At 64.7% G+C, this 24,340-nt stretch overlaps 3 protein-coding genes across 12 annotated transcripts in view; 1 reads left to right on the top strand and 2 right to left on the bottom strand.

The window, feature by feature from the left end:
• The first annotated feature begins 81 nt into the window (after nucleotides 1-81).
• On the top strand, nucleotides 82-23,879 carry CTU2 (cytosolic thiouridylase subunit 2). 5 transcript variants are annotated; one of them, XM_057534754.1, is made up of 16 exons: nucleotides 82-253; nucleotides 1,593-1,791; nucleotides 16,683-16,757; nucleotides 19,940-20,018; nucleotides 20,170-20,229; nucleotides 20,960-21,020; nucleotides 21,414-21,523; nucleotides 21,662-21,918; nucleotides 22,029-22,164; nucleotides 22,337-22,468; nucleotides 22,736-22,827; nucleotides 22,910-23,013; nucleotides 23,115-23,244; nucleotides 23,373-23,442; nucleotides 23,537-23,595; nucleotides 23,680-23,879. In XM_057534754.1, the coding sequence occupies exons 5-16, from the start codon at nucleotides 20,209-20,211 to the stop codon at nucleotides 23,753-23,755; spliced, it is 1,248 nt and encodes a 415-aa protein (XP_057390737.1). In that variant the 5' UTR covers nucleotides 82-253; nucleotides 1,593-1,791; nucleotides 16,683-16,757; nucleotides 19,940-20,018; nucleotides 20,170-20,208; the 3' UTR covers nucleotides 23,756-23,879. The 5 variants fall into 5 exon arrangements, with proteins under 5 accessions (XP_057390737.1, XP_057390736.1, XP_028019877.2 ...); XM_057534753.1 differs by lacking the exons at nucleotides 82-253; nucleotides 1,593-1,791 and adding an exon at nucleotides 15,893-16,047 and having other exon boundaries at nucleotides 22,029-22,074; XM_007172557.3 differs by lacking the exons at nucleotides 82-253; nucleotides 1,593-1,791 and adding an exon at nucleotides 15,894-16,047.
• On the bottom strand, nucleotides 6,563-15,808 carry RNF166 (ring finger protein 166). 3 transcript variants are annotated; one of them, XM_057534755.1, is made up of 6 exons: nucleotides 15,547-15,808; nucleotides 10,381-10,537; nucleotides 8,956-9,152; nucleotides 8,575-8,689; nucleotides 8,378-8,485; nucleotides 6,563-7,555 (listed from the first exon to the last, which is right to left on the bottom strand). In XM_057534755.1, the coding sequence occupies exons 1-6, from the start codon at nucleotides 15,699-15,701 to the stop codon at nucleotides 7,490-7,492; spliced, it is 798 nt and encodes a 265-aa protein (XP_057390738.1). In that variant the 5' UTR covers nucleotides 15,702-15,808; the 3' UTR covers nucleotides 6,563-7,489. The 3 variants fall into 3 exon arrangements, with proteins under 3 accessions (XP_057390738.1, XP_057390740.1, XP_057390739.1); XM_057534757.1 differs by having other exon boundaries at nucleotides 8,575-8,674; nucleotides 9,040-9,152; nucleotides 15,547-15,807; XM_057534756.1 differs by having other exon boundaries at nucleotides 9,040-9,152; nucleotides 15,547-15,804.
• Nucleotides 23,847-24,340, bottom strand: part of PIEZO1 (piezo type mechanosensitive ion channel component 1) — a 55,086-nt gene continuing 54,592 nt past the window's right edge. For all 4 annotated transcript variants that reach the window (XM_057534748.1, XM_057534749.1, XM_057534750.1 and 1 more), the window contains one exon: nucleotides 23,847-24,290. In XM_057534748.1, coding sequence (XP_057390731.1) covers nucleotides 24,041-24,290 — 250 coding nt within the window. In that variant the 3' untranslated portion in view covers nucleotides 23,847-24,040. The remainder of the gene's footprint in view (nucleotides 24,291-24,340) is intronic.

Genomic DNA, 24,340 nt, shown 5'->3' with positions numbered 1-24,340 from the left:
CGCGGGCCGCGGGGGAGGGAGCGCGTGGCTGCGTGTCCAACCCACGGGACTTGCCTGGCACGCACTGCGAGTCACGCCGACCCCGGGGCCTGGCGCGCCCACTCGACGTGGACTGAAGGGCGGAGGTCAGGGCTGGGCGGAAGCCGAGCTGGGCTCAGTCCACGCTGGGGTGGGAGCGTGCGCCGAGCCCCGCCTCGGAGAACCCTGCCCCAGCGTGTTACACCCGCCCCGCCTCCTGCGCAAACCCGCAACGGTAGGTTTGACGAGCAGCGGCCCGGAACCGGCTGACAGGCCAGAGTGGCGGCCAGGGGCTCGGCCGGCCTGGCAGAGGACACCGTGCTTTAGGAGTTGGCCCCAGGCCTCCAGAAAGCTCATTTGTGGGAGAAAGGACACCGCTGGGCGTTCCGGAATTCCCAGGGGTTCAGACAGGCGGCGTGGGAAGTGTAATCACAGAGGGCGTTGCATGTGCCCGCTGCTGCAGCCTGGTCTGTGACCCGGGCACCCTCACCTCCTTCAGTATCCTTTGGAGTCCTCGGTGCCACCAAGAGCCAGCCATGCCTGGGTGTCTGGTCCCTTTTGATGTGGACGTTTCAGGAGTTCAGGGGTCAGTCTCTGGGGGGGGGCGAGGACACACTGCCAGGCCCCGGAGAGCCGCCAGGCGCTGCCATGGCTGTGCAGGAGGCCTGCCTTCAGAGGCCCAGGTGCCACGTGCAGCCTGGCGCTGTCTGCCAGTTGTGGGCCTGGAGACAAGGTGGAGGTGGTGGGGAGTCTGCGAGGAACCGCGGAGAGACGTGAGGAGGGAGGCCCGCGTCACGCAGGGTCTTATGTGTCTTCTGTTTCGCAGGACAGAAAACAGGCTCTGAGAAGTTCCGAAGCTGTGGGATTGGGACCCGGGCAGGCACTTCCAGCCTCTCAAGGGGCGTCTGCCGCTTGGTTAGGGCGTGTGGAAGGGTAGACAGGTGGTGCGCAGGCGGGAGAAGGCGCGCGTCTGTCCCGCCGGCCTGGCCTGGCAACGTGTTGCCGTGCACGTGGCTGCCTTCTGCTTGTTCACCTGTTCCGTGGCCTCCCAGGCTTAACATGTGTACCTTCCCTTCCTTCTCCCCATCCCAGACGTAGATGACACTTGCAGATACCTGGGCCAGCCCTGCACCCACGCTGTCCTTCCTCGCCCAGCCACCCACGGTGTGGGGCTGACCTCCTTGACCCCCGGAGGGGCACTCATGTTCTTGAGGGGCGCTCATGCACTCCCGTGGAGAACCCGCTGATCTCATCCTGGAGACGCCCCAGGGACCCCAAGGGGCCTTAGAGCACCTCTGCGGTGGGGTGCTTCTTTCCGAGGGCTGCCATAACAAGTGACCCTAAGGGAGGTTTGAGGTCCTTGCCGACTGCTCAGAACTGCCCTCCTGTGGTCATACAGACTCACTGTTCGGCTGTGACTCACAGGGTTGTGTCTGGGCCAGACCAGAGTACCACTCACAGAGGAAAATCCGAGTGTCTGCCCTGTTCGCACCTGTGCAGCCCCAGGGAGGCGGGGGGCTGTCCCCACCTGCTCTGCGTCCCTCTGTCCTCAACACGACCGCCTTGCCTTGCAGCTAAGCCCCGTGCCCCGCTGTTGGAAACCAGCTCCCCTCCGGCCTCCTGGAACCGGGCTCTCCACCAGAGCAGGACCTGCAGGGACCAAAGTCCACGCTTCCTGCAGAAACCCCAGGGTCTCCCCTTGACACTTGGCGACGTCGGCTTGTGGCCACCCGCCCGCCTGCCTCTATCAGACGCTGAATAAGCGGAGCCCAGGTAAGATTGTTACAATTCCTCTTATGTTGATGTTTTCTTTCTTTCTTTCTTTAATTAATTAATTATTATTTTTTGGCTGTGTTGGGTCTTCGTTGCTGTGTGCGGTCTTTTCTCTAGTTGTGGCGAGCAGGGGCTACTCTTCGTTGCAGTGCTCGGACTTCTCATTGCGGTGGTTTCTCTTATTGCAGAGCATGGGCTCTAGGCACGCAGGCTTCAGTAGTTGTGGCACACGGGCTCAGTAATTGTGGCGCACGGGCTTAGTTGCTCCGCGGCTTGTGGGATCTTCCCGGACCAGGGCTCGAACCCGTGTCCGCTGCATTGGCAGGCGAATTCTTAACCACTGCGCCACCAGGGAAGTCCCTCTTTCTTTTTATGGGTGTGTTTTTGTGCTCTTTTTCTGTGTTTTGTATGGCGATGGTGCTTGGCTGTCTGCATAGCGTGTACGTGTGCACCTGTATCCCATTGGGTCTGGTTTTTTTACTAATTGGGTTTCATGGCCCAGCGTGGACGCCCCCTCCCTGTCAGATGCAGCCCGCGGGCCTGCCAGGTGGGAACCGCCTTCCTTCCCTCACAGCACCTGCACGAGGTCGGGTCCGTGCTGGAGGCTCAGCAATGCCTGCCGGACCAGATGGAAAAGCGTCAGGAGCCCCCGTACAGGGTGGTCCGGGCACACTCCTCCCTGGGGGTCTCTCGAGTGTAGACACGTGGGTGAAGGTACAAAGGCCCCGCAGTGGGCCTGGCTCTGGGACTCGGAATAGCGCTCAGAGCTGGGCCTTGAAGCTGGGCTCGGCCGTCCCAGGACTCTGACAGGGGCCCCCGGTGTCAGTGTGTGGCGTGTTTGTCGTGGGAGGGTGGGTGTGGCTGGACCTCCTGCCTTGGGGCATCCCCGCTGCTGCTCACGGTCGCGGACCCAGCGCTCCAGCTGCCGGCACATGGGCAGATTGGTGGCCAGTGTGCATTCGGTCACCCCCAGAAGGGGGACTCCCAGCTGCTCCCAGCAGCCTGTTCCCTCTTGGGTCCTGGTTGTCGGATGTGATTTTGGTTCTTAAATGGGGGTTCAGGGAGGGGACGCTGACCCTTCCCACACGGCTGTGACACACAGTAGAGCCCCAGACGCTGAGCCCGGGAAGGTGATCTGGGGGCTGAGGAGGGATGCACGTGTGTGCACGTGTGTCAGTCTCGGGTATGTGCGTGTGTGCAGGTCTGCGCCCTGATGTGCACATACACACGGGTGTGCACACGCGTCTGTGTGTGCGTGTGAGGTCGCAGGAGCGGTTCCGTGCGACACAGCGGTCAGGCGGCAGCGGGTGGGCCCAGGGCCTGGAGGGGAGAGTATGTGGGCGCATGGCTCGGGTCCCAGCTCCGGACCCCACAGCGTCCTCTCGGAGCTCCGTCCCCGTCCGCGTGTGGCGCTGGGCCCTCGTTCCCAGAAACTTGCTGGAGAGACCGGAGGGTCTCGGGCCGCACTGCTCTCTTCTCCGGGACCGGAAGGGGCCTGACGTCCCCGGAGCTCCCGCCGGCACCTCCAGGTCAGGTCCCGGCCCCTGGCGGCGTGGTGGGAGCAGCACAGACACAGACCACGGACGCTGGGCGCGGAAGCTTTGCTGGCGGGGGGTTGATTGTGCGCCGCTGGGGACGTGGCCTCAGGCCCACTTGTGTGGTGGCGGCTTTGGGCCTGTCGGTCCCTGCTGCCTTGTGGTGAGTGAGTTCAAGGATCCTTCCTGGGCACGTGTTTTGCGGGCAGACGTGGGGAGCCCCGGTGTGTGAGGGTCCAGAAGGAGGCGCCGCGGCCTGGGCGTCAGCACCCGGAGACTGCCGCCCGACCGCCCGCTGTGTCCCGAGGGTGCGCCCTCCCTGCTGGGCCGCAGGCCTTGGGGGCTTGTCGAGGTGCGGCCCTGGGGCCCTCCACTGGTCCTAAGGGCTCAGAACCTCTTTCTTCCCCTGTGGAACGGGGGCAGCGAGCTGGCAGGAGGTGGCCCCGCGCCAGAGGGACCCCGAGGCCCCACCCGAGGGGTGAGGGGCGGGCCTGGCCCTCTGCGGCAGCTGGGCTCCCCGTGCCTCCCTGGACGAGGTACGAGAGGTAGACGCGCGTGTTCGCGGTTTGCTGCCAGGCCCCTGGGCACGCTTGTGTTTCCTGAAGGCATGGCTGCTTTGCAACCCCCGTGAGGGGCCGGGCCTTTCGGGAGGCCCCTCCGCTGGGGGCTGCCTGGCCGCGCCTGGCCTCTCCGTCCACCCTTCTTCCCTCAGCGCCCAGAGCTCGGAGGCGCGGCTCCTGCAAGACCCAGAGGTGACACCTGTGGCCAGTCCTCGGGGGCCCTGGGGCCGGTGAAGAGAGCGGCCTGGGCCAGGCGCTCGTGCTCTGAGCCCCCTGCCTTCAGGAGTGCTGGCTGCCTGTCCCCCTCGTGATGGCCGAGGCCACAGGTTCCCAGGGAGCCGGCGGCGCCGTCTAGGCCGCAGGGTGTGTGCGGAGCCCCCAGGCCGTTGTGTGACTGGGGAGGAGAGGGTGTGCGGCCCCCGTCAGGGATGCCCTGGAGTCGCTCGGGGTCCGGGCCTCCCTCCTCCACCTCACCTTTCATCCAGACTCAGAGCGGCGTCCTGCAGGCTTCAGCCTGAGGTGTCCTCGCTGGACGCTGCGGCGTCTGCCGAGATCCAGCTCCCACGCAGCCCCACAGCGCGTCGGGGCTCGCCCGGTGCTCCGCCCTGGCGTCCGTCCTGGACGCCTAGTCGCCGAGCAGCCACGTGCCCAGGGCCCCGTGCGTCCTGGGCCCAGGGCGGAAGGGACGAGATCAAGGCCACGTGTGGGTGCTGCCCTGTGGCTCTTGGCCTCCGTGGCCTCTGGAGGGGGCTGAGCTTGGCAGGCGTCCTCGGGCGGGGGAGGGGACTAGCCACCAGCCTGTGCTCCTGGCTCCGCCCCCCCTGGGGCCCCACTGTGGCCAGGAGCCCTCGGTGATGTGGTGACGTGGTGGGTGCTGAGGCCTCCACAGGGTGAGACATGGGGACAGTCACCGGGCGTCCCCTCCTCGAGGGCACCGGTGGGGTCAGGACCTGCCAAGACAGCCGTGAAGCTGCCCCCAGGACTCCGTGGGCGCCGAGGGTCACGACGGACGTGTGAGGGCAGCACCATCCTCCCCCAGGCAGCGGGCGGGCAGCGGACAGGCCTGACTGGCGTCCAGGTGGTGAACAGACAGCTGTGCTCTGAGGGCTGGAGGGTTAGCTGGGGATGGGATATGGGCCCGAGTGACAGCCCAGAACCACAGCCGCTGCACGTCCCAGATGAGATGTGCTGGCAGCGCCGGGGGAAGAAGCAACACGTCCTGGACGAGGGGAGGGCAGCCGGGTACAGGGGAGGGTCATGGGGCAGTGAGGTGCTAAGCTGGGGGTGGGGGAAAGGAGACGGGGCAGCGTCTGCACCTGGCATCTGGAGCCTGGCTGTCCCAGCGCTGCCACCACTGGCTCCAGGCCCCAGGGGACTGGCCAAGGCCACCCTGAGGCTCCCCTGGGTGTTGATGGGCCCTCATCCCTCTCCCCACTCGGTGAGGCCTGGGAACGTGGCCTTGAGTTTGCACTTGGGGGCCGTGTGCCTGGCAGGCTGGTCGGCAGGGCAGGGCAGGAGGTGCACTTCCCTGGCGGCCGAGGTCCCAGCTCCCCCATCCTCCTGCAGGAGGGGGACTTCAGCCACACCCTTCCTTTCCCGTCAGCCCTGGGGGAGGCTGAGGCTGGGCCCGGGTGGCCCCCCGGGGACCATGTCACGGGCCTCCTTCTGGAAGGCGGCAGAAAGGACAGGCTGGCAGGTGGCATCCTCGGCTGGTGGGGTCAAAGAGCGGTCAGAGGGGAGGGTGGGCCAGTGGCTCCTAACAAAGGGTTCTGAAGGGGGGTAACGCACCCCAGCTCACAACTCTTCTCTCGTGGAGACTTTTGCTTGCCCAGCCCTGCCACGGTCGAGCTCAGGAGATCCCCCTTCTCCATAGAGGAAGGGTCCAGAATACTGCGTGGGGAGGCAGACAAGGAGAGCGAGGCAGGGGCTTGGCCTCGCTCTGATGACCAGCCACCTGCGCACAGCCCAGCAGGTGATTCTTGTCAGCTTTTAAAGGCCTGTGGTGACTGGGAACAGCAGGGGCCCATGGCACTGACGGTGGCCCGAGACCACGGTCCCTGGGTGGATGTTTCAGAGGAGGGCCAGGTGCCGGCCTGGGGAATGAGGGCACACGCTGGGGCACCAGGCAGGCTGCCCGGGGAGGCAGAGGAACGCCTCGAGCCAGCAGTGGGGAGAGCGGCTGCAGCACGGGGACTTGGGGACAGTGGGGCTTCACCTCAGTGGCATCCCAAAGGCCACCTGTAGGCCACCACGGCCACCTCTGGGCCCCAGCACCAGCCCCATTCAGACCACCCCGGCCAGGGGAGCTCAGGACAGTGCCCAGCCTGCCGGCCTCAGGTGGACCCCATCCCAGGACGAGGAGGTGAGCGCCGCTGCCCAGGAAACCTTGGCCCGGGCTTGTGGCAGGGAGAGGTGGCCAGGCCGGCAAGTAAGGGCACAGGTTGAGGGGAACAGGGTCCGGGGGGCGGTCAGGACCAGCAGGGGCCGCAGCCCAGCTCATCCCAGACACGGAAACGGCCTCCGCGGGGCCCCGAGGCCAGCTGTGCTCTGAGCTGGAGCTGCCTGGGGACAGACACGTGCCCACGGACCTCGAGCGGAGGACGGTCCGATGACCGCACTCTGGCCCTCTGCCTTTAGTATTCACTGAAGGAAACGCACCAGCCAGGTCGCTAGAGATGCTTTGAGACATTTTATTTAAATTTTTTTTAAAGACAGCAATAATTTATGCCATGAACCAAACGAGGGTGCCGATGAGCATCTTCTGAACTGCCTGGTCACTGCCCCGGCCCCCGCGCTCTGCCACTGCTGGGGGTGGCCCTGCCGGGGGCGGGAGGTGGTCAGCTTTGGAACAGTGACAGCAGGGCCGAGGCCAAGACCCAGGCGGGAGGCCGGGAGCAGACACAGCGCCACTGCAAGTGGCCGGGCGTTGGGATTTCTTCCCGTTATTATCACAGTGACCCTGGGGAATGGCAAGGGGACCTGGGGACGTGGCCACCTCTGTCCCCGCCCACAGCGATTGCCCCGTCTCTCCTCCCCTCCCCCTACCAATCCCACAACCATTCGTTTTTTATTGTTTTTTTTTAAAAAATATAATTTTGTAAACGTTCCATAAAAATACTATTATTCCTAGTCAAACACAGATATTGCAATATGAAGGGTAACTGCTCTGTCTTTGCTCTAGAAAACGTGAAAAGGTCATCACACCGGATAATAAAGTGTGGAACCTCTAGGTATCACAAAAGCCAGTACCGAGCACGCGAGGGGGAAGCGTTGCCAGGTGCTGGGCCGGGCCCCCTCCGCGCTTGCCTGCTCGGTGCCGGGGCCTGTGGGCGCGGCAGGGCCTGAAGGGTCCTCTCTGCAGGGAGGACATCATGGCTTTGAGACACAGACAGTGGCCACACTCCGTCCCAGTGGCCGGCCCCCCGAGGCCACCTGCTCAGCCCGAAGCACCGAAGAGCCGGTGACGACGGGGACGCGGCCTCTCCTCCTGCAGCAGTGAGGGTCCCCCCCGGCCCTCGAGGCGCCTTCCCAGACAGGCCTGGGCCGCCGGAACCGGCGGGGCCTGTCCCTCGAGGTGGGGGGGCTGGGCCAGTGGCCGCGCCTTCAGTTCTCGGAGAGAGACAGGGCCAGGGCGGCCTGGAAGGCGGCCTCCTCGTCGATGCTGTAGTCCTGGAAGACAGGGAGCGGAGCTGGGCCGGGGGCGCCGGGGCCTCTCAGGGCGACCCCCCTGCCCTGGTCCAGTCACCTCACACAGACCGGCTCTGCCGCGTCTGGTCTCCCCGCCCCCCTTTGGCCCCGCACGGTCCCGGGGTCCCGGGCGCTGTGTGGTGAATGCTCTGCGGGGATGGTCTGGCTGCCCCGAGGCCCGCGCAGCGAGCCGCCCCGAGGACACCACGCCCAGTGACTGAGGGCTGGGCGGGCTGGGCGCCCGGAATCGGAGCTGTGCTTTCCCCTCAGACTCAAGAACGGGGCTTGAGATGAGCAGAGAGGCCGGGGATCCCCGTGGCATCCACCCATCGGGACCAAGCACAGGCGGAGGGAGCGGAGGGGTCGAGTCTACAGGGTCTGGTGCCTGGAGGCTGGAGGCTGGCGGGGGACGAGCATAGCAGGGCTGGGGGCGCACAGGAGGGGAGGGCCTGCAGGAGGGTCTGCAGGTGGGGACCGCAGGTGGGAGAGGGAGAGGAAGAGCCGGAGTTTTTCCCGGCGACAAAAGTCCCCGTGGCTCTTGCCCGCGGGAAGGGCCTGTCCCCCGTGGAGGGGTCTGTGTGCCGAGGCCCCGGTGCAGAGCTGGGGAGGTGGTGGCCCTGCAATGGCGCCTCCCCGAGAGGAGGCCCCGCGTGAGGAGAGCTCGCTGGCCCAGCGGTGAGGGACCCGCAGGACAGGGGGCCGCTGTGGGCCTGGTCTGCACAGCCCCAGAGCCCCCGGGCCTCTAGTGGCCACGTGGACCTGCCCGCCACCAGCACCGGGGGAGGGGGAGGGGAGGGCACCCACCACGAAGGTGTCGTAGGAGAACTTGTGCCGGTGGAGCAGGTGCTGCAGAAAGTTGGCGCTCTTGTAGCTCGGGTCGCCCCAGGGCATGGCCGCGCAGATGGGACACACCTGGGACAGAGCGGGCCGGTGAGCCTACAGGGCCTGGGAGGGCCGGGCGCGCGGGGCCAGGGTCCCGGCGGGCGGGCGGGCGGGCTCACCACACGGTTGGGGTCGCCGCGGTGGCCGTCCACGCAGTGCTTCACCAGCTCCTGCTGGTCCAGGTTGCGGGCACCACAGTAAGGGCAGGCGAAGGTGGACCTGTTGGGGACGGCGCTGGGGCGGGGTGGGGGGTGAGTGGCACTACCCACCTTCCTACAGCCCGGCCGGCTCGCCCTCCCCCACCCTGTGGGCCGCAGCTGCCGCGGGGCCCTGCCCCCTCTGCACCTTCCGCCGCCTAACCCCGGGCCCCCTGCTTCCCCGATGCGGCTGCCCACCCCGAGAGGAGGTGTCTGACCAGCCCCAGCCTGTCTGGGGACCGTGCATCCCTGCTGGGAGGTGAGCCGTGGGGGCCTGGCTTGGGCCCTCCTGGGGTCCCCTACCTGCAGGGGGCGAGGCCCCACCGCCCACCCCGCGAGGTAGGCCCGGAGCTGCCCCACGGAGGGGGCCCCAGTACGGCGGCCCACCTGGGGATGGGCTGGGACGTGGGCACCACGGGGACGAACTTGGGGCAGTTGGCCATCTGCTCCTGGACCTTCACGCAGGAGGCAACGTGCACCCTCATCTTGGCCAGCGCCACCTGGGGAGGAGAGAAGGGGAGGGGCCGGGCAGCGGGGCTGGGCCTCTGGCTCCCGATGCCCCGGCCCAGCAGCGCTGCGGAAGTGGGGCCCGGAGGCCGAGTGAGGGAGACACAGACTCTGGACCCGAAGGCGGCTGAGCCGCACCCAGAAGCAGGCGTTCACGGCTTCATGCTGGGGCCGTGCGGGGGGCAGTGCGCCTCCGGTCCCTGGGGAGCTGCAGGCGAGGGGCGGCCCACGAGGGGACAGGGAGGGTGTCTATTTGGGAAAAAATACCCCTTGTAACGGGAGCCAGCAGGCAAAATTCTGGACAGTCGAACGTCCAGCAAACTCTTTACCAAGAGGTAGGAAACCGAACAAGATACAAGCTTCTCGGCTGCCCGCGTGGCCCGCTCTGGCCGAAGGCGGGAACCGGCTCAGCGCAGGGCAGGGGAGGGCGCGCCGGCTGCAGAGAGCAGGCGGGGATGACCGGGAGGAGGAAGGGGCCTGGCAGCCCTCCCGGGTGGCGCACACAGGAACCTAGTTCCCAGAACGGAGGAGGCGGAGAGGGAGCAGGGCGGACAGCCGCCTCCATGCGGGGTCCTCCTGATGCCGGCCCGGCCCCCGGCTCTGCCCAGGGTTGGGGACACTGAGCAAGCCTGCCCCCCAGGCCCGCACGTGTGGACGGAACCGAGGCCAAGGGTGGGGGCCGCCTCACACCAGAGCCAACAGCCTGCTACGCTCTCATGCCGGGAGGGAGGGGCATGTGCGCCTGAAGGAGGCCACGGCAGCCCCTCACGGCGAGCTCAGGGCGGCCCCTGGACAGTCTGACCTTCGACCTTGAGGATAAAGCAACAGGGCTGCTGCCTACTGTGAAAACGCGGAAGAACTCGTTAACCCGAGCGATGGCAAAATCTGAAAACCTAAGTTCAAACTCCGTTGCCGGGCTGGGTCCCCCACCAAGTGGTGTGCCCACCTGAGGGGGCAGCGGGTGCGGGACAGGGTGTGCGGGCCGGGCCCCATTGCGGTCGCCGCCTGCAGTGCGAGGGTCACTGGGGTGTCGAGGCTGCATCAGGGTGGGCTCAGCTCAGCCTGTTTCCCCGCGCCAGCCACAGCCCGGAGCCCAGGCCACACGCAGGGCCCGCAGGAGGCGAGCGGAGCGGCGGGCTGCTCAACAGGGAAGGGAGGTGGCCCGTGCCCAGCTCCCCTGCGCGCCCATTGGAGCCCCCCGGGCCAGGGAGGCTGCGGTACCTTCTTACTGCAGCCCCGGCAGGGTGCCTTGTAGGACGAAAGCTGCTTCTCCACGTGGGCGGCCTTGTCCACTTTCTTGGGGTCGAAGGGCAGGCGGCACAGTGGGCACAGGGGGGACGGCACCTGCAGGCACGGCTGGAGGCACTCCCCGCAGAACCTGCAGGGCAGACGTGGGCCTGAGGGCTGCGCTCCCCTCCATCAGCAGTAGCTGCTGGGCCTGGGTCCTACGGGCTGGATGGGCACCGTCTGGCTAGAAGATGACCCAGGTCCCTGCCCAGCCGTGGGCTTCTGGGACCCTCCTGCCGATCCTGCGATGAGGGCTGAGCTGCAGCTGTGACCCCCCCCAGGTCCCATGCTGGCCCCGCAGCCCTGGTCTCAGCAAGAGCTCTGGCTGCAGGAGGCCCAGGGCCCAACTGCCAAGTGCTGATGACGCCACCTCAGGGGACTCCAGGACAGCATGGGGGACCCTGGAGACCCTCTACCACCAACGAAACTCTGGGGAGTAAAATCACTAACAGTGGTGAGAGGAAACCGCAGGGCCCCAGGGCCCAGGACTCATTGGATGGAGCAGGGCCAAAGCTGGCCAGGGAGTGTCACCAGCCTTGGGACAGTGCCCTCTCCCCAGGCAAGAAGGGCTCTGGCTCGGCCTGAGCAGAGGCGTAGTGGCAGAAGGGCTGTGCCCCTCTCGGCCCTGAGCTCTTGGCCACGTCCCTGGAGACGCCATGTCGTGAGGTACAAGTCCCGGCACCCCGTGTGTGCTTGGCCCCGGCAGCTCGCGTTTACAACCACCCCAGTGCTGCAGAAGAGCGTGCGCTGCCCGGTGGGCAGTGGGGCAGCGGGTCGAACACTCTGAGTGGGGGCAAGAAGGGCCAGGAGCCTGACCGCAGAACCAGCTCGGTCCACCTCTGCAGGAAGCGCCAAGGGGACCGCTTAGCAGAGACGGGAGCCGTGGAGTGGAGGCTCCACGGCCCAGAAGAGCAAGCGCTCGGCCCCACGAGAAAGGCGGCAACTTGGCGGCCTGCAAGAAACCCCGCGAGGTGTCGGGGTGTGCACCGCTCTGCGTGCGTCTAGCAGGCTGGGCCTGCGGGACGTGAGGACGTTCCCCGAGCACACGGGTGGCTCAGGTGAGCTCAGGGGTCCCTGTCCTTTTGCCTCAGACTTCCACGTCTTTGTGGGAAGAGGCAGCCACGGGTGACGCTGAGGCCCTCCTCCTGCACGCTGGCTCCCGTGCAGCCGCCACGGGCTCGTCACCATGGGTGCCGCTCTTTGCACACAGGAAAGGCCAGGCTGGGCCTGAGGCCCATCAGAAAGTGCAGGGTTCCTGACACCCTGTTCCTGCCCACCCGTCCCTTTCCGCACCTGTCGAGGGCCCACCAGGCGCTACCAGCAGCGCCCACCCCTTGGTGCTCCAGCCAGTCCTCCAGGGCCGTCCCTCTCACTGGTCTTAGGAGCCAGCTGGCCTAGCAGCCGGGGCAGGCCTCGCGTGTCGCCCTGTCACTGGAGGAAAGTGCCGGCTCCACGGTCACCACGGGGAGGCCGGGGGAGGATCCGCACAGGGGTGCTCCCGGCAGCACCGGTCACGAGAGCCGTGGAGCCAGCCCAGTGTCCGCTGACGGGCGAGGGACACAGAGAAGGTGGCCGACCCTTACGATGGGACACCACTCAGCCCAAAGGGAGCGCGGCACGGATGGATGCTGGCGCTCAGATGACCCCGAAGACGTGCTCCATGAAATCAGCTGGTCACAAAGGCCACGCGGTCTATGAGAAACGTCCTGAATGGGCAGATCCACAGAGACAGGAAGCAGACCGGTGGTCGCCGGGGTGGGGGTGGGCATGGGGTTTCTTTCTGGGGTGATGAGGGCGTTCTGAGACGGGCTGTGGTGAGGGCTGCTCGACGCTGTGGCTGCCCGAGGAGCCAGCACACTGTGCGCTGTGAACGGGGGGTGCTGTGCCCTGGAGCCGCGGCCCCGGAGCACACTCAGGACGAGTCGGCCTCGGGTCGAGGTGAAGGGTGCCTCCAGCAGGGGAGGCAGGGAAGCTGCGGCTCGGGAAGCAGGGCGGACCCTGCCTGAGCAGCCCGCCCCACTGCTGGCCTCTGTGTGGGCCCCTGAGGAGCCCGACGCAGAACCAAGTGCCCCGAGGCCCCTCCCCCTGCAGGCACTCCCTGCTGCCCCAGCTCTGCGCCCCCAGCACAGGCGCAGGGGAGCCGCCTGGGACCCAGGGCTCTCGGGCCATGAGCTGGAGGGACAGAGGCCTTGAGAACCCTGAGCGGAGAAGCCTGCTCCTGGCCTGGCAAAGCTCAGCATCCCGGGTCTCTGCGGGCACTGGTGCAGGAGCGCTAGGTGCTGTGGCCGCGGAAGGTGCCACGGGGAGATGGGCTGTGAGGCTGGCCCGGTCGGTCTGGCAGCCTGAGCTCCAACCTCGGCTTTGCCACGACACTTGGGAACCGCACCCGGCCGCTCTGCTTTCCTTTTCCTTGTACAGAAAGAGTAACAGCACCTGCCTCCCAGGGCTGTGCAAGTGGGGAGGACTCAGAAAGCGTGTCAGCACCATTCCCTACGAGTCTCCTTAAACATGAGCATTTCAATTTTTCTACAACTTTTGTTCGTAAACAAATTGCATGTGGGGACACTTCAGCACAGGGACAGTGTGACAACACTGACCAGAGGGAGTGACAGAAGAGGTACAGAGGCTGGGGGCAGCCCTGGCGGAACCAAACACTGGCCCTCAGGGAGGCCTCATCAGAGGGTCAGCAACAGCTGGACAGGGCTTCCCTGGTGGCGCTGTGGTTAAGAATCACCTGCCAATGCAGGGGATGCGGGTTCGAGCCCTGGTCCGGGAAGATCCCACATGCCGCAGAGCAACTAAGCCCGTGCGCCACAACTACTGAGCCTGCGCTCTAGAGCCCGCAAGCCACAACTACTGAGCCCGCTCACCACAACTACTGAAGCCCGTGAGCCACAACTACTGAGCCTGCACTTCTAGAGCCCACGTGCCTAGAGCCCGTGCTCCGCAACAAGAGAAGCCACCGCAATGAGAAGCCCGCGCACCGCGATGAAGAGTAGCCCCCGCCCGCCGCAACTTGAGAAAGCCCGCGCACAGCAACGAAGACCCAACGCAGCCAAAAATGAATAAAATAAATTTTTTTTTTAAAAAAAGAGGAAGCCATACAAGGCTAAATTCCTTTATAAAAAGAAAAAAAGAAACAGCCGGGCAGCTTCTGGTTCCGGATGTGGCTCACCGCCCAGGCCGTCCCCTGAGTGTGACAGATCACTGGCTCTGTTTGGGGCCCCTGGGGACTTCATGGGAGCGCTTCCACACACTCTACCGAGGCACCTCCTGCCTCTGGGCTTCTGCTCAAAAGCCCTCCCTGTGACCTGTCCCCTTCTGTCTCGTGCCGGAGCATGAGTCTCGGCCCCTGGCAGGGCTGCTGTCACCTCCAGAAAACCTATGTTGTGGAAGGAGACTGTTACAGTTAGGGAGCTGGGGGTGGGGGTGCGGGGTGGATAACCAGACCACCAACAGACTTTTTAGAAGGAGAGATGTGAGTCTTTAAATCTTTCACGTTCATTTGCACACATGCCTTCAAAACACCGGAAAAGAAACTTATGGAAAGTAAGAGGCAGAGATGGAACAGCCAGGAGGTTTGTTTACACCAGCAGGTAGAGCCAGGGAGAAAGTCTTTTTAAGGCAGAAGCTGAAGAAGAGGCTCTTGCAGGACCAGCCTCAGAAACAGAAGAAGAGGGGACAGATTCTGCCAAGAAGAGCACGGGGGAGTGGGGTTTATAGAAGAATACGCTTGCACAGCAGTTTGTGTATTTCTGTATTCTGAAAACCACCTTTTAAGAAAAGACTTATTTGGAAGAATAGAAAACAGACTTGTGCTGACCAGAGGCCCGAAACCCCACAGCCCAGGGCTGGGTGAGTGTTGATACCAACCCGAAGCCCAGGAAAGGCTTTCTAAAACTGGGCCTGGGACAAGCACTACAGCTCTCTCAGTGATGGGCTGGAAGAAGCGGAACACACTTGATGACACCCCCTGCTGTGTGCTGACGAGAGCAGTGCTGTGCAGGGGCTGCCCCTGCGGAAATGCCACACGCAGCGTGAAGACGTGAGGCACAGCGCCTTCAGGACGAGTCAGCGGTGCTCTCCCCGTGTGGGCACGTAGGTCCCCGTGCTGCCTGCCAGTGTGTGTGTGTGTGTGTGTGAAGGCTTGCTGGCTCCTGACACGGTTCCTGCCACCTCCCTGGGTGATGAGCAGCACACACACCCAGCGGTTGCAACTCCCTCTTTGTATCAGGAACCTTCCAGGTCATCTGCCTTTGTTTGCAAAATGTTCAAACACCGAGCCCGGGTGAATCTCGGCCCCACCTCCTCAGCAGCTCTGCTGGCAGCGAAGCCCTCCTGCCCCCTCTCCCCACCCTGCTAATTTCACTCAAGAGCTGTATTATTCAGCCACTCCAGAGAGTTGGAGAGCCGACACCGTGATCTCAGCCCCCTCCTAAACAGGCTGGCAGCTCCCAGAAGCCTTGAGTGCAGCACTTGGCTGGGAGGAGAGCCACATCCTCAGGTTTCTGTTCCTGAAACAACCCGGCCCTGACACAGCTGGAAATCCTAGCAAGATGTGTAGCATCTGGTCCCTCGAGGGCCAGCCTGCCTGGCTGCTCAGTGATCGATGTGACCCAAGTTCTCCATCACAACAAAACAGCACCAGACTCCAAACAAGCCCCTGCCCAAACTTTAGGGAACTCCTCTGCAGTCAAGACAAGCAGACAGCGGGTCCAAAAAAGAGTTGACGGCAAAAGGCACAAGGCATTTATTTACAACTGCCCACCCCAGTCTCCACGGGACCAGATGGAAGGCGACCGGCGCAGAGGTCGTGCCCGCTGCCCTGTGAGTCCCCGGGGAGGCTCATCTATGCCGTCAGCGGCCCCGGGCACTGCCCGTTAGAGACCGGGCAGGGCTGCAGGTCGGTCCTGTCTGCCGACGGGGTGATCGGATCGAGAGCCCGGGGCGGGCGGGCGGGCAGGAGGCTGGGCTAAGGCGGATGGACGCGCCCAGAGGGCAGAAACGGCGCTGCGCGAGTCCTCGCGCGCCAAGGCGGCTGCAGAGCCCTCCCCGCAGCGGCGCCCGACCCCGCGGCCTCCCGGAGGCCGGCGCACTCACGTGTGTCCGCAGCTGCCGATGGCCACGGGCCGATGGTAGACTTCCAGGCAGATGGGGCAGCTGTACTGCGCCTCCAGGCCGCTGTCGCCGCCCGCGGGCCCGCCCGGCGGCTGCCGCTGCTGAGCCGAGGCCACCAGGCTGCGGAACATCGCCATCCCGGGGCCCGGCCCGCCGCCGCCGCCGCCGCCGCCGCCGCCCCTGTCCCGGCCAGGCCCGGCCCGGCCCGGCCTGCACGTCACGGCCGCGCCGGCTCCGAGTTGACGTCATACGGAGCGCCCGCCCCCGGCCCGCGCGTCACGGCCGCGCCGGCGCTGAGGTGACGTCATACGGAGCGCCCGCCCCTCGCCCGCGCGTCACGGCCGCGCCGGCGCCTTGGTGATGTAGTCAGGGCGCGCCTCTGCCGCCGCCGCCGACGCCGCGTGTGACGCGACACGGAGCAGCCATGTGCGAGGTGGGCGAGGACTATCGGGCGCCCGCGGGACAGCCGCCGCCACGGCCCGGGTAAGAGTTGGGCAGCCGCACCCGCCGCTTTCTTTCCGGCGCTCCCGCAGACGGCGAGCCCTGCCCGGAGGGGCCGGTCCGCGCTTTGCGCTCAGGGCCCCGGGAGGCCAGGAGACATCCGAGGGCGGGGCCCAGGAGCCCCGGAATCTCAGGTCGGGTATGGCCCTCGCTTCGCAGCACCCGGAGAGTGCCTGGCAAGCCCGTGGTAAACACTGTGCGCTCTCGCACCTGTAATTCTTGCAGCCAGTGGGACGGCTTCGCTGCTGACCAAGCTGTCCTTACAGGGAGGCGAGGAAAGTCGGCCTGCCTGTCCCTTCTACCCACTGGCTCCACTTCTCCCTTCCAGGGCCGCAGAGAGCGAGTTGTCTCTCTTGTGCCAGGCCCTGAGAGATTGAGCCCACTGAGCTCGCTTTAACAGACTGAAATCTCTCTAGGGCCCTGGTCTTTCCCCAGAGTGGTAGCTTGGATAAGATACAAGCCGTGGTTTGTGTGGTGCGGCGCCCCCGCCCGCCGCCGCCGCCAGTGACCTCTCGTACAACAGCTTGGGGTGAGAAACAGGCTACGGTCTCCCTGAAGCCCCCGGGAGAGGGGTGTAACCTGTGTTCCTGTTCTCTCTTCCCCCCCCACGTTTCAAGCCGTGAACAGAAGTGTGTGAAGTGCAAGGAAGGCCTGCCTGTCGTGGTGATCCGAGCCGGAGATGCTTTCTGCAGGTGAGGCATGGAGGTGGCAGGCGACCTGATACACATGGTCTCACTCAGTAACCAGTACTGCCTCTTATCTGTGGCTTTGTCTTTTTTTTTTTAATTAATTTTATTTTATTTTTTATTTATTTTTTGCTGTGTTGGGTCTTCGTTGCTGTGCGCGGGCTTTTTCTAGTTGAGGTGAGCGGGGCCTACTTTTCATTGCGGTGTGCAGGCTTCTCATCGTGGTGGTTTCTCTTGTTGCAGAGCACGGGCTCTAGGTGCGTGGGCTTCAGTAGTTGTGGCACGTGGGCTCAGTAGTTGTGGCTCACGGGCTTAGCTGCTTCGCTGCATGTGGGATCTTCCCGGACCAGGGCTCGAACCTGTGTCCCCTCCATTGGCAGGCAGATTCTTAACCACTGCAGCACCAGGGAAGCCCTGTGGCTTTGTTTCTTGCTTTTGAAAGCATCTTACCACTTCACTCCTGCTTCTGACGTCCTGCTGGCATGTCTGTGTGTGTGCAGGTTTCCTGTGTGAGTGCCATTCTCCCATCATCCAGCCCTTGGTCAGGTGGCAGGAAGGTATTGATGGAGCTTAGGGGGAGACTTGGGAGTGAAAGCGCAGCGCAGTGTGTGGGAAGAGCTCTTTGGGGCGGCTGCAACGCATATAGGGGCAGATTGAAGCAGCCTGGGGTCTCTGGCAGGTGCTCTTCATGATGCTGTTTGACTTGTGAGAGAGAGAGGGGGATGGAAGGTGGGCTGTAGCCTTCTCCCAGCTCTGGGAGGACCTTTGGACAGCAGGGGCTTATTCCCAGAGAGGCCTGAGCATATTCCGTTTTATCTGAAGCTCTCTGTGGCCCTGTCGCATCGCCCTTGAATCATAACCGCCAATGTCTGATCACGTTCACCGGATTCATAGCTCCACAAGGGCAGGACCCGTCTCCCGTTTTATACCTAGGGATTTCTGGTGACGTTGCATGCTTTGTATAGCGAATGAACGCATGTTGAATGAGTGATGGGCTCACATTTTTAAATTGGTTTTCCAGAGTACTGGACTCTGCTTTCTAAGTGTCCAAAAGAGAAACCGAAGGGACGGAATAAGCTGTTTTCCCCAAACTTCCTCATACCTGCCTGTCTTTGGGGGGGCCTAGTAGACTTGGCGTGTGCCATCAGGAAATAACGTTTTAGGCAAGGACGTCACTGCTTTAAGCACGTAAGAGCGTCTAGACACGATTCTCTCTCCGGTCTGCTGGGAGAACTCACAGGTAAGAAGCGAGGCCGCAGTGACTCCTTCAGGGCCCAAAGCTCCCCCTCCCCCGCTTGCCTAGTCCCGGGACGAGGTGGGAGGCTGATTTTCCAGGTTGCAGGTTCTGGCAGTCTACGTTTTGAGCAAGTTTCCTCAGTGACGGAGAGGTTCAGCATGTCGGAAACCCTGGCCTTGCCTGACCCACAGGGCGCATGTGGTTTCAGGAGGCTAGTGGTGCTGGGGAGACATGGGTGCCGCAGCCACGGGGTCCTCTCTGCCGCCCTGAGCATCTGTGTCTGCTTGAGGAGCCTCCCTGGGCCCTGACCTTCCAGGAGTCACTCCCATGGCTGATCTCCTGGGGTCCCTGGAGCCCCAGTGATTTGCTGCCAAAACCGAGTTGAGTTACCATCTACAGAGGTGCCTCGGGGTGTTTGGTCGGCAGTTCGTTAAGTGGTGCCTGCTCAGCGCTGGGGGGAGTGCTGTGATACCAGCACGTCCGCACAGGAAGAAGGAAGTAGATGTGGGGGCAGAGCCCAGGCTTGGGGCCGCTCCCCTGGGGCCGTGCTGCTCCGCCTTGGCTGCCTGCTGGGGAGCGAGCTTGCTTTCTCTCTCGAGCTCTTTCTTCCTTCCTTTCCCTCCCTTCCCTTTCTTCCCTTTTTTCCTTTCCTTCCTTCCTTTCTGTCTCTCCGTCTCTTTCTCTCTCCCTTCCGTTTCTCCTTTCCTTCCTTCCTACCTTTCTTTTTGTCTCTCTCTTTTTCCTTTCTTTTCTTCTTTCTTTTCTTTTTTACACTTTTTTCTTTTTTTTATATACAGCATTTGTTTATTTATTTTGGCTGAGCCGGGTCTTATTTGCAGCATGCGGGATCTTCATTGCAGCATGCAGACTTCTGGTTGTGGCATGGGGACTTCTTAGTTGCCACATGTGGACTTTTAGTTGCGGCATGTGGGATCTAGTTCCCCGACCAGGGATCGAACCTAGGCCCCTGGCATTGGGAACGTGGAGTCTTACCCACTGGACTACCACGGAAGTCCCCGTTTGTTTGTTTCTTTTTTCCCTCCCTCCCTCTTCTCCCTTCCCTTCCTTCCTTCCCTTCCTCTCATCCCATGCGGCTTGCGGGATCTTAGTTCCTCAACCGGGGGTTGAACCCGGGCCACGGCAGTGAGAGTGCCCAGTCCTAACCACTGGACTGCCAGGGAGCTGCACTGGGGAGCTTTTAAACGTGGGTGCCTGGGTCTCACCTGATACATCCTGACGTAGTCGGCCTGAGTGATTCTCATGTGCGGCCAAGGCTAAGAACCTCTGACCTGGTGAGCCCCAGGCTCAGCTGGAAGGCTGACCAAGAATGCAGAGTTCCAGGCCCTGTCGAAGTTATGGTTCTCCGCGTTTGTGGGAGCCTCCTGGGCATTTCTAGAGGCCAGTGTGGGCCTTTAGGATGCTGGTCCCCTGACCCCACAGCCTGCTCAGTGCCTCCCCATGGGGGTCTTGGAAGGGGTCAGCTCCTCTGCCTAGGGAAGGGTCAGGGTGGCCTTGCCCTGTGCATGCCCTTCCATCCCTTCCGCCAGCTGGGCCTTCCTGAGTAGCTGCAGGTACAGGAGCTGCCTGGGCTCTGGGCCCCTCAGGCGTTGGTTCACAGTGGTGAGAACTGGGGGGCGACCTGGGGGGCGACCCAAGCGGGTGGTGAGAACTGGGGGGCGACCCAAGCGGGCCTTCCTGTGTGATGTGAGGCTCATCCTGGGGCAGCCACAGTTGGTGAGAACCCCTCAACCCTAGCTCCCCTCGCCAGTCTTTGGGTGCAGCCTCGACGTCAAGACACTGCTTTGAAGGGTGGAGGTTGCGAAAAGAGAACGTCACCCGGCGGAGCATCAGGCTGTCCTCCTACGAGGCAGGGGCGGGCAGCTTCCCCACCCTCGTGGCGGGCGGATGGCCTGGGCAGCGTTGCGGCAGCTGCTGGTGGTCTGTGTTGCAGGGACTGTTTCAAGGCGTTTTACGTCCACAAGTTCAGAGCCGTGCTTGGAAAGAACCGGCTGATCTTCCCGGGGGAGAAGGTAGGGTGTGGCGCCCCCTCCCGCAGGTGGCCTGTCCCAGCCGCATCCCGCACGCCTGGACTCGGGTGGCCTCGCGTCCAGGGACGCCCGTGGGCGGGGGGTGGGGCATGTTGGGGGCGCGGTGCCTCTGCTGACGCTGCTTCTCCCCCAGGTGCTCCTGGCGTGGTCCGGGGGGCCTTCGTCCAGCTCCATGCTCTGGCAGGTCCTTGAGGTACGCCTGCACGCCATCCTCCTGCGCCCAGGCTGTGCCCGGCCGAGCTCCAGGGTGGGGGGCTGGCACCGAGGGGCTCTTGCTTGGGGATGGGGAGAAAGGCCCACTCCTCAGCTAAGACGCCCGAGGGCTCTGGGACGTGTGCACAACGGGCACAGGCCCCGGAAGCGGTGTCTGGAGTGCCCAGCCACGTGCCGGTTTAGCGCCCCATCCCTTTGCTGGACTGCGTTAGAAACACGTTGCTGGGAAGCCGTGTGTGCCACGCCAGAGCGCCCCTCAGAGTGTCCCGGGGCCCAGGGCCCTCCCCGCAGTCCTGGTGGTGTGTCAGGACGGTGAAACGAGCAGGCATTTCAGGGGCCCAGAGGGCCTGGTTCTGATGGGGGTCGGGGTGGCTTCCCTGAGAAGTTTGAGGGGAGACCCGGAGGAGCCGGGGCGCGGCTGGGTGGCGGAGGGGTGGAGAGACAGGCGGGGGGCATGGGGGCGGTGCCCCGGCAGGCCCAGCTTGGGCGTCGGAGGCCTCGGCCCGCGTGGGACACGCACGGATTCCCTGGGCTCTGTGAGGGGCTGTGGGGCAGTCTGTCCCAGGGCTCCGGCACAGCGCTTCTGTGCTTGGCCTTCTGCGCGCACCTCCTGGTCCCCTAGCCCCGGCCGGAGGGTGCGAGAGCAGCGGCCCGCCCAGCTCTGTCCAGCGCCTGGCTGTGGACCTGAGGCCCTCTCATGTCCACCCCAGGGCCTGAGTCGAGATTCTGCCAAGAGACTGCGTTTCGTGCCAGGGGTTGTCTACGCCGATGGTACGTGTGGCTGCTTCTCCTCCCGGGCCGTGGCGCTCGGCTGGGCCCACTGACGGCTGGCGCTGTGCCCACACAAAGCCCTGGCGGGGGCGTTTCTCTCGAGACGATGCCCATGTTCGACAGGCAGCACCGCTGCTGTCTTAAATCTCAGACCGTCCAGGATTGGGCAGGAGCGTCTGCCTGGCGTCTGTCACAGGGTCAAGGGCACTGAGTGAGAAGGGGGAGTTCGTTGCCCTTCTCTGCCCCCCTTCTCTCCCCAACCAAAACAGAGAACCCACCAGCCACTCTGAAAATGCCCTCCAAGGAGACAGGTCAGCGTCCAGAGACTGCTGCCCTCCAGGGTGCAACGGCCTTGGCCCTGACCTTACTCTCCTTTCTGCCTGCGGTTCTCAGAGGGAGCAGCCTGTGGCCAGAGCCCGGAGGACAGAGCAGAAACCGTGGCCGAGGCGAAGCTGGTCCTGCAGAGCGTCGGCTTCCCGTGGCACATTGTTGCCTTGGAAGAGGTGGGCAGGTTGTCCCCGTTAGAGCGCCTGGGGGTGGCTGCTGGGTGTCCACGAGGGGCGCCGGCCTGCGTCCCCCACGTGGGGTGGCCTGGCCCTCACGCACTCCCCGCCCCGCCCCCCCCCAAATACACACACAAGGTGTTCAGCCTGCCGCCCTCTGTGCTGCGCTGCTCTGCCCGGGAGCCGGTGGGGACCGAGGGAGCCTACAAGGCGGCCGTGGACAGTTTCCTGCAGCAGCAGCACGCCCTGGGCGAGGGGCAGCAGAGCCTGCCCTGCCCCCCGCGCCCCCCGATCCGGGCTGGGCCACCCACAGCCGGCCAGACTGAGGCTCTGTCCACACTGTTCAGCTCAGTGGAGACGCTGACGGCCAAGGAGGAGCTTCTGCAGACACTGCGGTGAGTCCCCTGCCACGTCCCCCCCACCCAGTTCCTAAGACCCTCTCTACCCTGCCCCCCGGAGTTTTGGCCCTCCCTGGGCCCCTGAGACCCCCTGCCCTGCCCTGCAGGACCCACTTGATCCTGCACGTGGCCCGGACCCACGGCTACTCCAAGGTGATGATGGGGGACAGCTGCACCCGCCTGGCCATCAAGCTCATGACCAGCCTGGCACTGGGGCGAGGGGCCTTCCTCGCCTGGGACACGGTGCGCCTGCAGGCTGCCCAGGGCCCCGTCCCCACCCTCCATGCGGCGTCTCCTGAGTCGGGTTGCCCGTGAGGCAGGGGGAGGCCGTGACCCCCCAGCTGGCAGGGAAGGGGGGGCTGCTGCGAGCTGGTCAGCTGCGGGCGGCAGGGAACGCTGTGCCCCCCGCCCCCAGGGCTTCTCAGACGAGCGACACGGCGACGTGGTGGTGGTGCGGCCCATGCGCGAGCACACGCTTAAGGAGGTCGCCTTCTACAACCGCCTGTTTGCCGTTCCCTCCGTCTTCACGCCGGCCGTTGACACCAAGGTCAGCGGTGCCCGCGCCACGTGTCGTGCCCTCCGGGAAGGGGGGGCTCTCGGGGGAGGAGGGTGCCCAGCTGGGGGTCATGCACATGGGGGAGGGACAGTGGGGCAGCATGACCTTTGTCAGGGATGCTTTGTCTAACGACAGAGACGCTTTAGAGCAGGGACCCTGGCTGGCTCTACCGCAGACCCTCGGGCTGGTGGTGTGGAGGAGCCCGTGCTCCCTGCTCCCAGGAGGCCCTGACCGGCCCCTTTGCCCCATTGCTCCTAGGCCCCCGAAAAGGCCAGCATCCACCGGCTGATGGAGGCCTTCATCCTCAGGCTGCAGGCCCAGTTCCCCTCCACGGTCAGCACCGTGTACAGGTGGGCGTGTGTGGGTACTGGGAGGGGTGTCTGGGAGGGAGTGGAGCCCCCCAGCCGACGGTGCCCTGTCCCCCACCCCCAGGACGAGCGAGAAACTGGTCAAGGCGCCCAGGGATGGCTGTGCTGCCGGCACCCCCGGCCCCCGCTGCCTGCTCTGTATGTGCGTGCTGGATGTCGACACTGCTGGTGTGTCCTCGCCTTCACAGCGTGCCGGGGGAGGGGCACCGGCGAGCGGGTGTTGGGGTTCCGCGGCCCCCGAGGTCCCCTCAGCTCCCCTCTGCTTGCAGACAGTGCCACAGCTTTTGGGGCTCAGACCTCCTCGCAGCTTCCCCAGACGCAGCCCCCCGTCGCACAGGCTGAGGCACCCGTGTCCTGCTGCTGCACCAGGATGGGCGGGGCCCGGCACTGCTGCAGGACGTGAGTCCCTGCCTTGTCCCGTCAGCCCCACCCCCCATGGTTGGCACCTCGCGGCTGCACGGGGGAGGGGTTGCCCTCGGGCCCTTGCTGAGGGCAGGAGCTGCTCTCAGCGCATTCTGCTCACGCAGGGAGGAGGACCCCCGGGCCCGTGTGATTGAGCAGCTGTGCTATGGCTGCCGTGTGAACATGAAGGACTTGGTGAGTGGAAGCCTCTCTCCCGGGTGAGGGGGCAGGTGGGCACTGGCCTGGGTTTGTGCCGTGCAGCCCTGGCACCGTCAGCTCTCTGTTGCAGCCCTCCCTGGACCCCCTGCCACCCTACATCCTGGCCGAGGCCCAGCTCCGCAGCCAGAGGTACTGCCCGCTCTGCTGGGGTGGGCGGGGGGTGGCTAGGAGGGGTCCTTCCAGGTCTCGGTTCCCACCGTGTGGCTTCCCCAGGGCCGAGGCTGAGCAGATCCAGGAGTACCTACTGGAGGACCGTGAGGACGAGGATGCACGGCCTGGCGAGAGCTGAGCCCGAGGACCGGCGCCTGGGCCAGGAGGCCCCGGGCCTCACCCTAGGCAGAGCAGGAAGGCAAGGATGGGCGGCTGGCCTGTGACCCCCCGTCTGTATAAATAAAAAGGTTTTAATTAGAAAACTCTACAGTACGAGTGGGGAGGGGGCGCCGGGCCGCCGGGCCCCGCAGGGAGGGCGGGAAGAGACAGCAGTGCTGTGCCCGGCCGGGGGCCGCAGCTTCCGGTGACAGCGGCATCAGGGCCCAGGGGCCGGGACGAGGCTCCGCCCCCGCCGCTAGCGGCCCTAGTCCTTGTCGCGCGTCCACTTGATCATGGTCTCGGGCGAGCGGTACAGGAAGATGAGTTTGGCGTACAGCTCCTCCTCCAGCTCCAGCTCCCGCGTCTCCCGCACCAGGAAGATGTCCTGGCAGAGCTTGAGGATGCGGTCCACGCACGGCAGCTCCTCAAACATGATGGAGTGTGAGATCTCGCTGAAGAAGCCGCGCACGAACTTGCCGATGACCAGCACGATGGACACGTACAGCCCCATGATGCTGCAGGTGGGCGGGTGAGTGCGTGTCGGGGCTACGGCCTGGCCCGCACC

Source organism: Balaenoptera acutorostrata, chromosome 19 (assembly GCF_949987535.1).
Source record: "Balaenoptera acutorostrata chromosome 19, mBalAcu1.1, whole genome shotgun sequence".
NCBI lineage: Eukaryota > Metazoa > Chordata > Mammalia > Artiodactyla > Balaenopteridae > Balaenoptera > Balaenoptera acutorostrata.
This window is presented reverse-complemented; position numbering and strand designations above follow the sequence as displayed.

Bases quoted from the DNA above. Each gene is read 5' to 3' on its own strand.
- CTU2 (XM_007172557.3), top strand. From the start codon at position 15,989: ATGTGCGAGGTGGGCGAGGACTATCGGGCGCCCGCGGGACAGCCGCCG. The intron at 21,021-21,413 runs GTACGTGTGGCT...TGCGGTTCTCAG, and splicing joins AGGGGTTGTCTACGCCGATG to AGGGAGCAGCCTGTGGCCAG. The intron at 22,828-22,909 runs GTGGGCGTGTGT...CCCCACCCCCAG, and splicing joins ACGGTCAGCACCGTGTACAG to GACGAGCGAGAAACTGGTCA.
- RNF166 (XM_057534755.1), bottom strand. From the start codon at position 15,701: ATGGCGATGTTCCGCAGCCTGGTGGCCTCGGCTCAGCAGCGGCAGCCG. The intron at 8,690-8,955 runs GTAGGGGACCCC...ACCCCGCCCCAG, and splicing joins TGGGGCCTCGCCCCCTGCAG to CGCCGTCCCCAACAGGTCCA. The intron at 8,486-8,574 runs GTGAGCCCGCCC...GCTCTGTCCCAG, and splicing joins GCGGCGACCCCAACCGTGTG to GTGTGTCCCATCTGCGCGGC.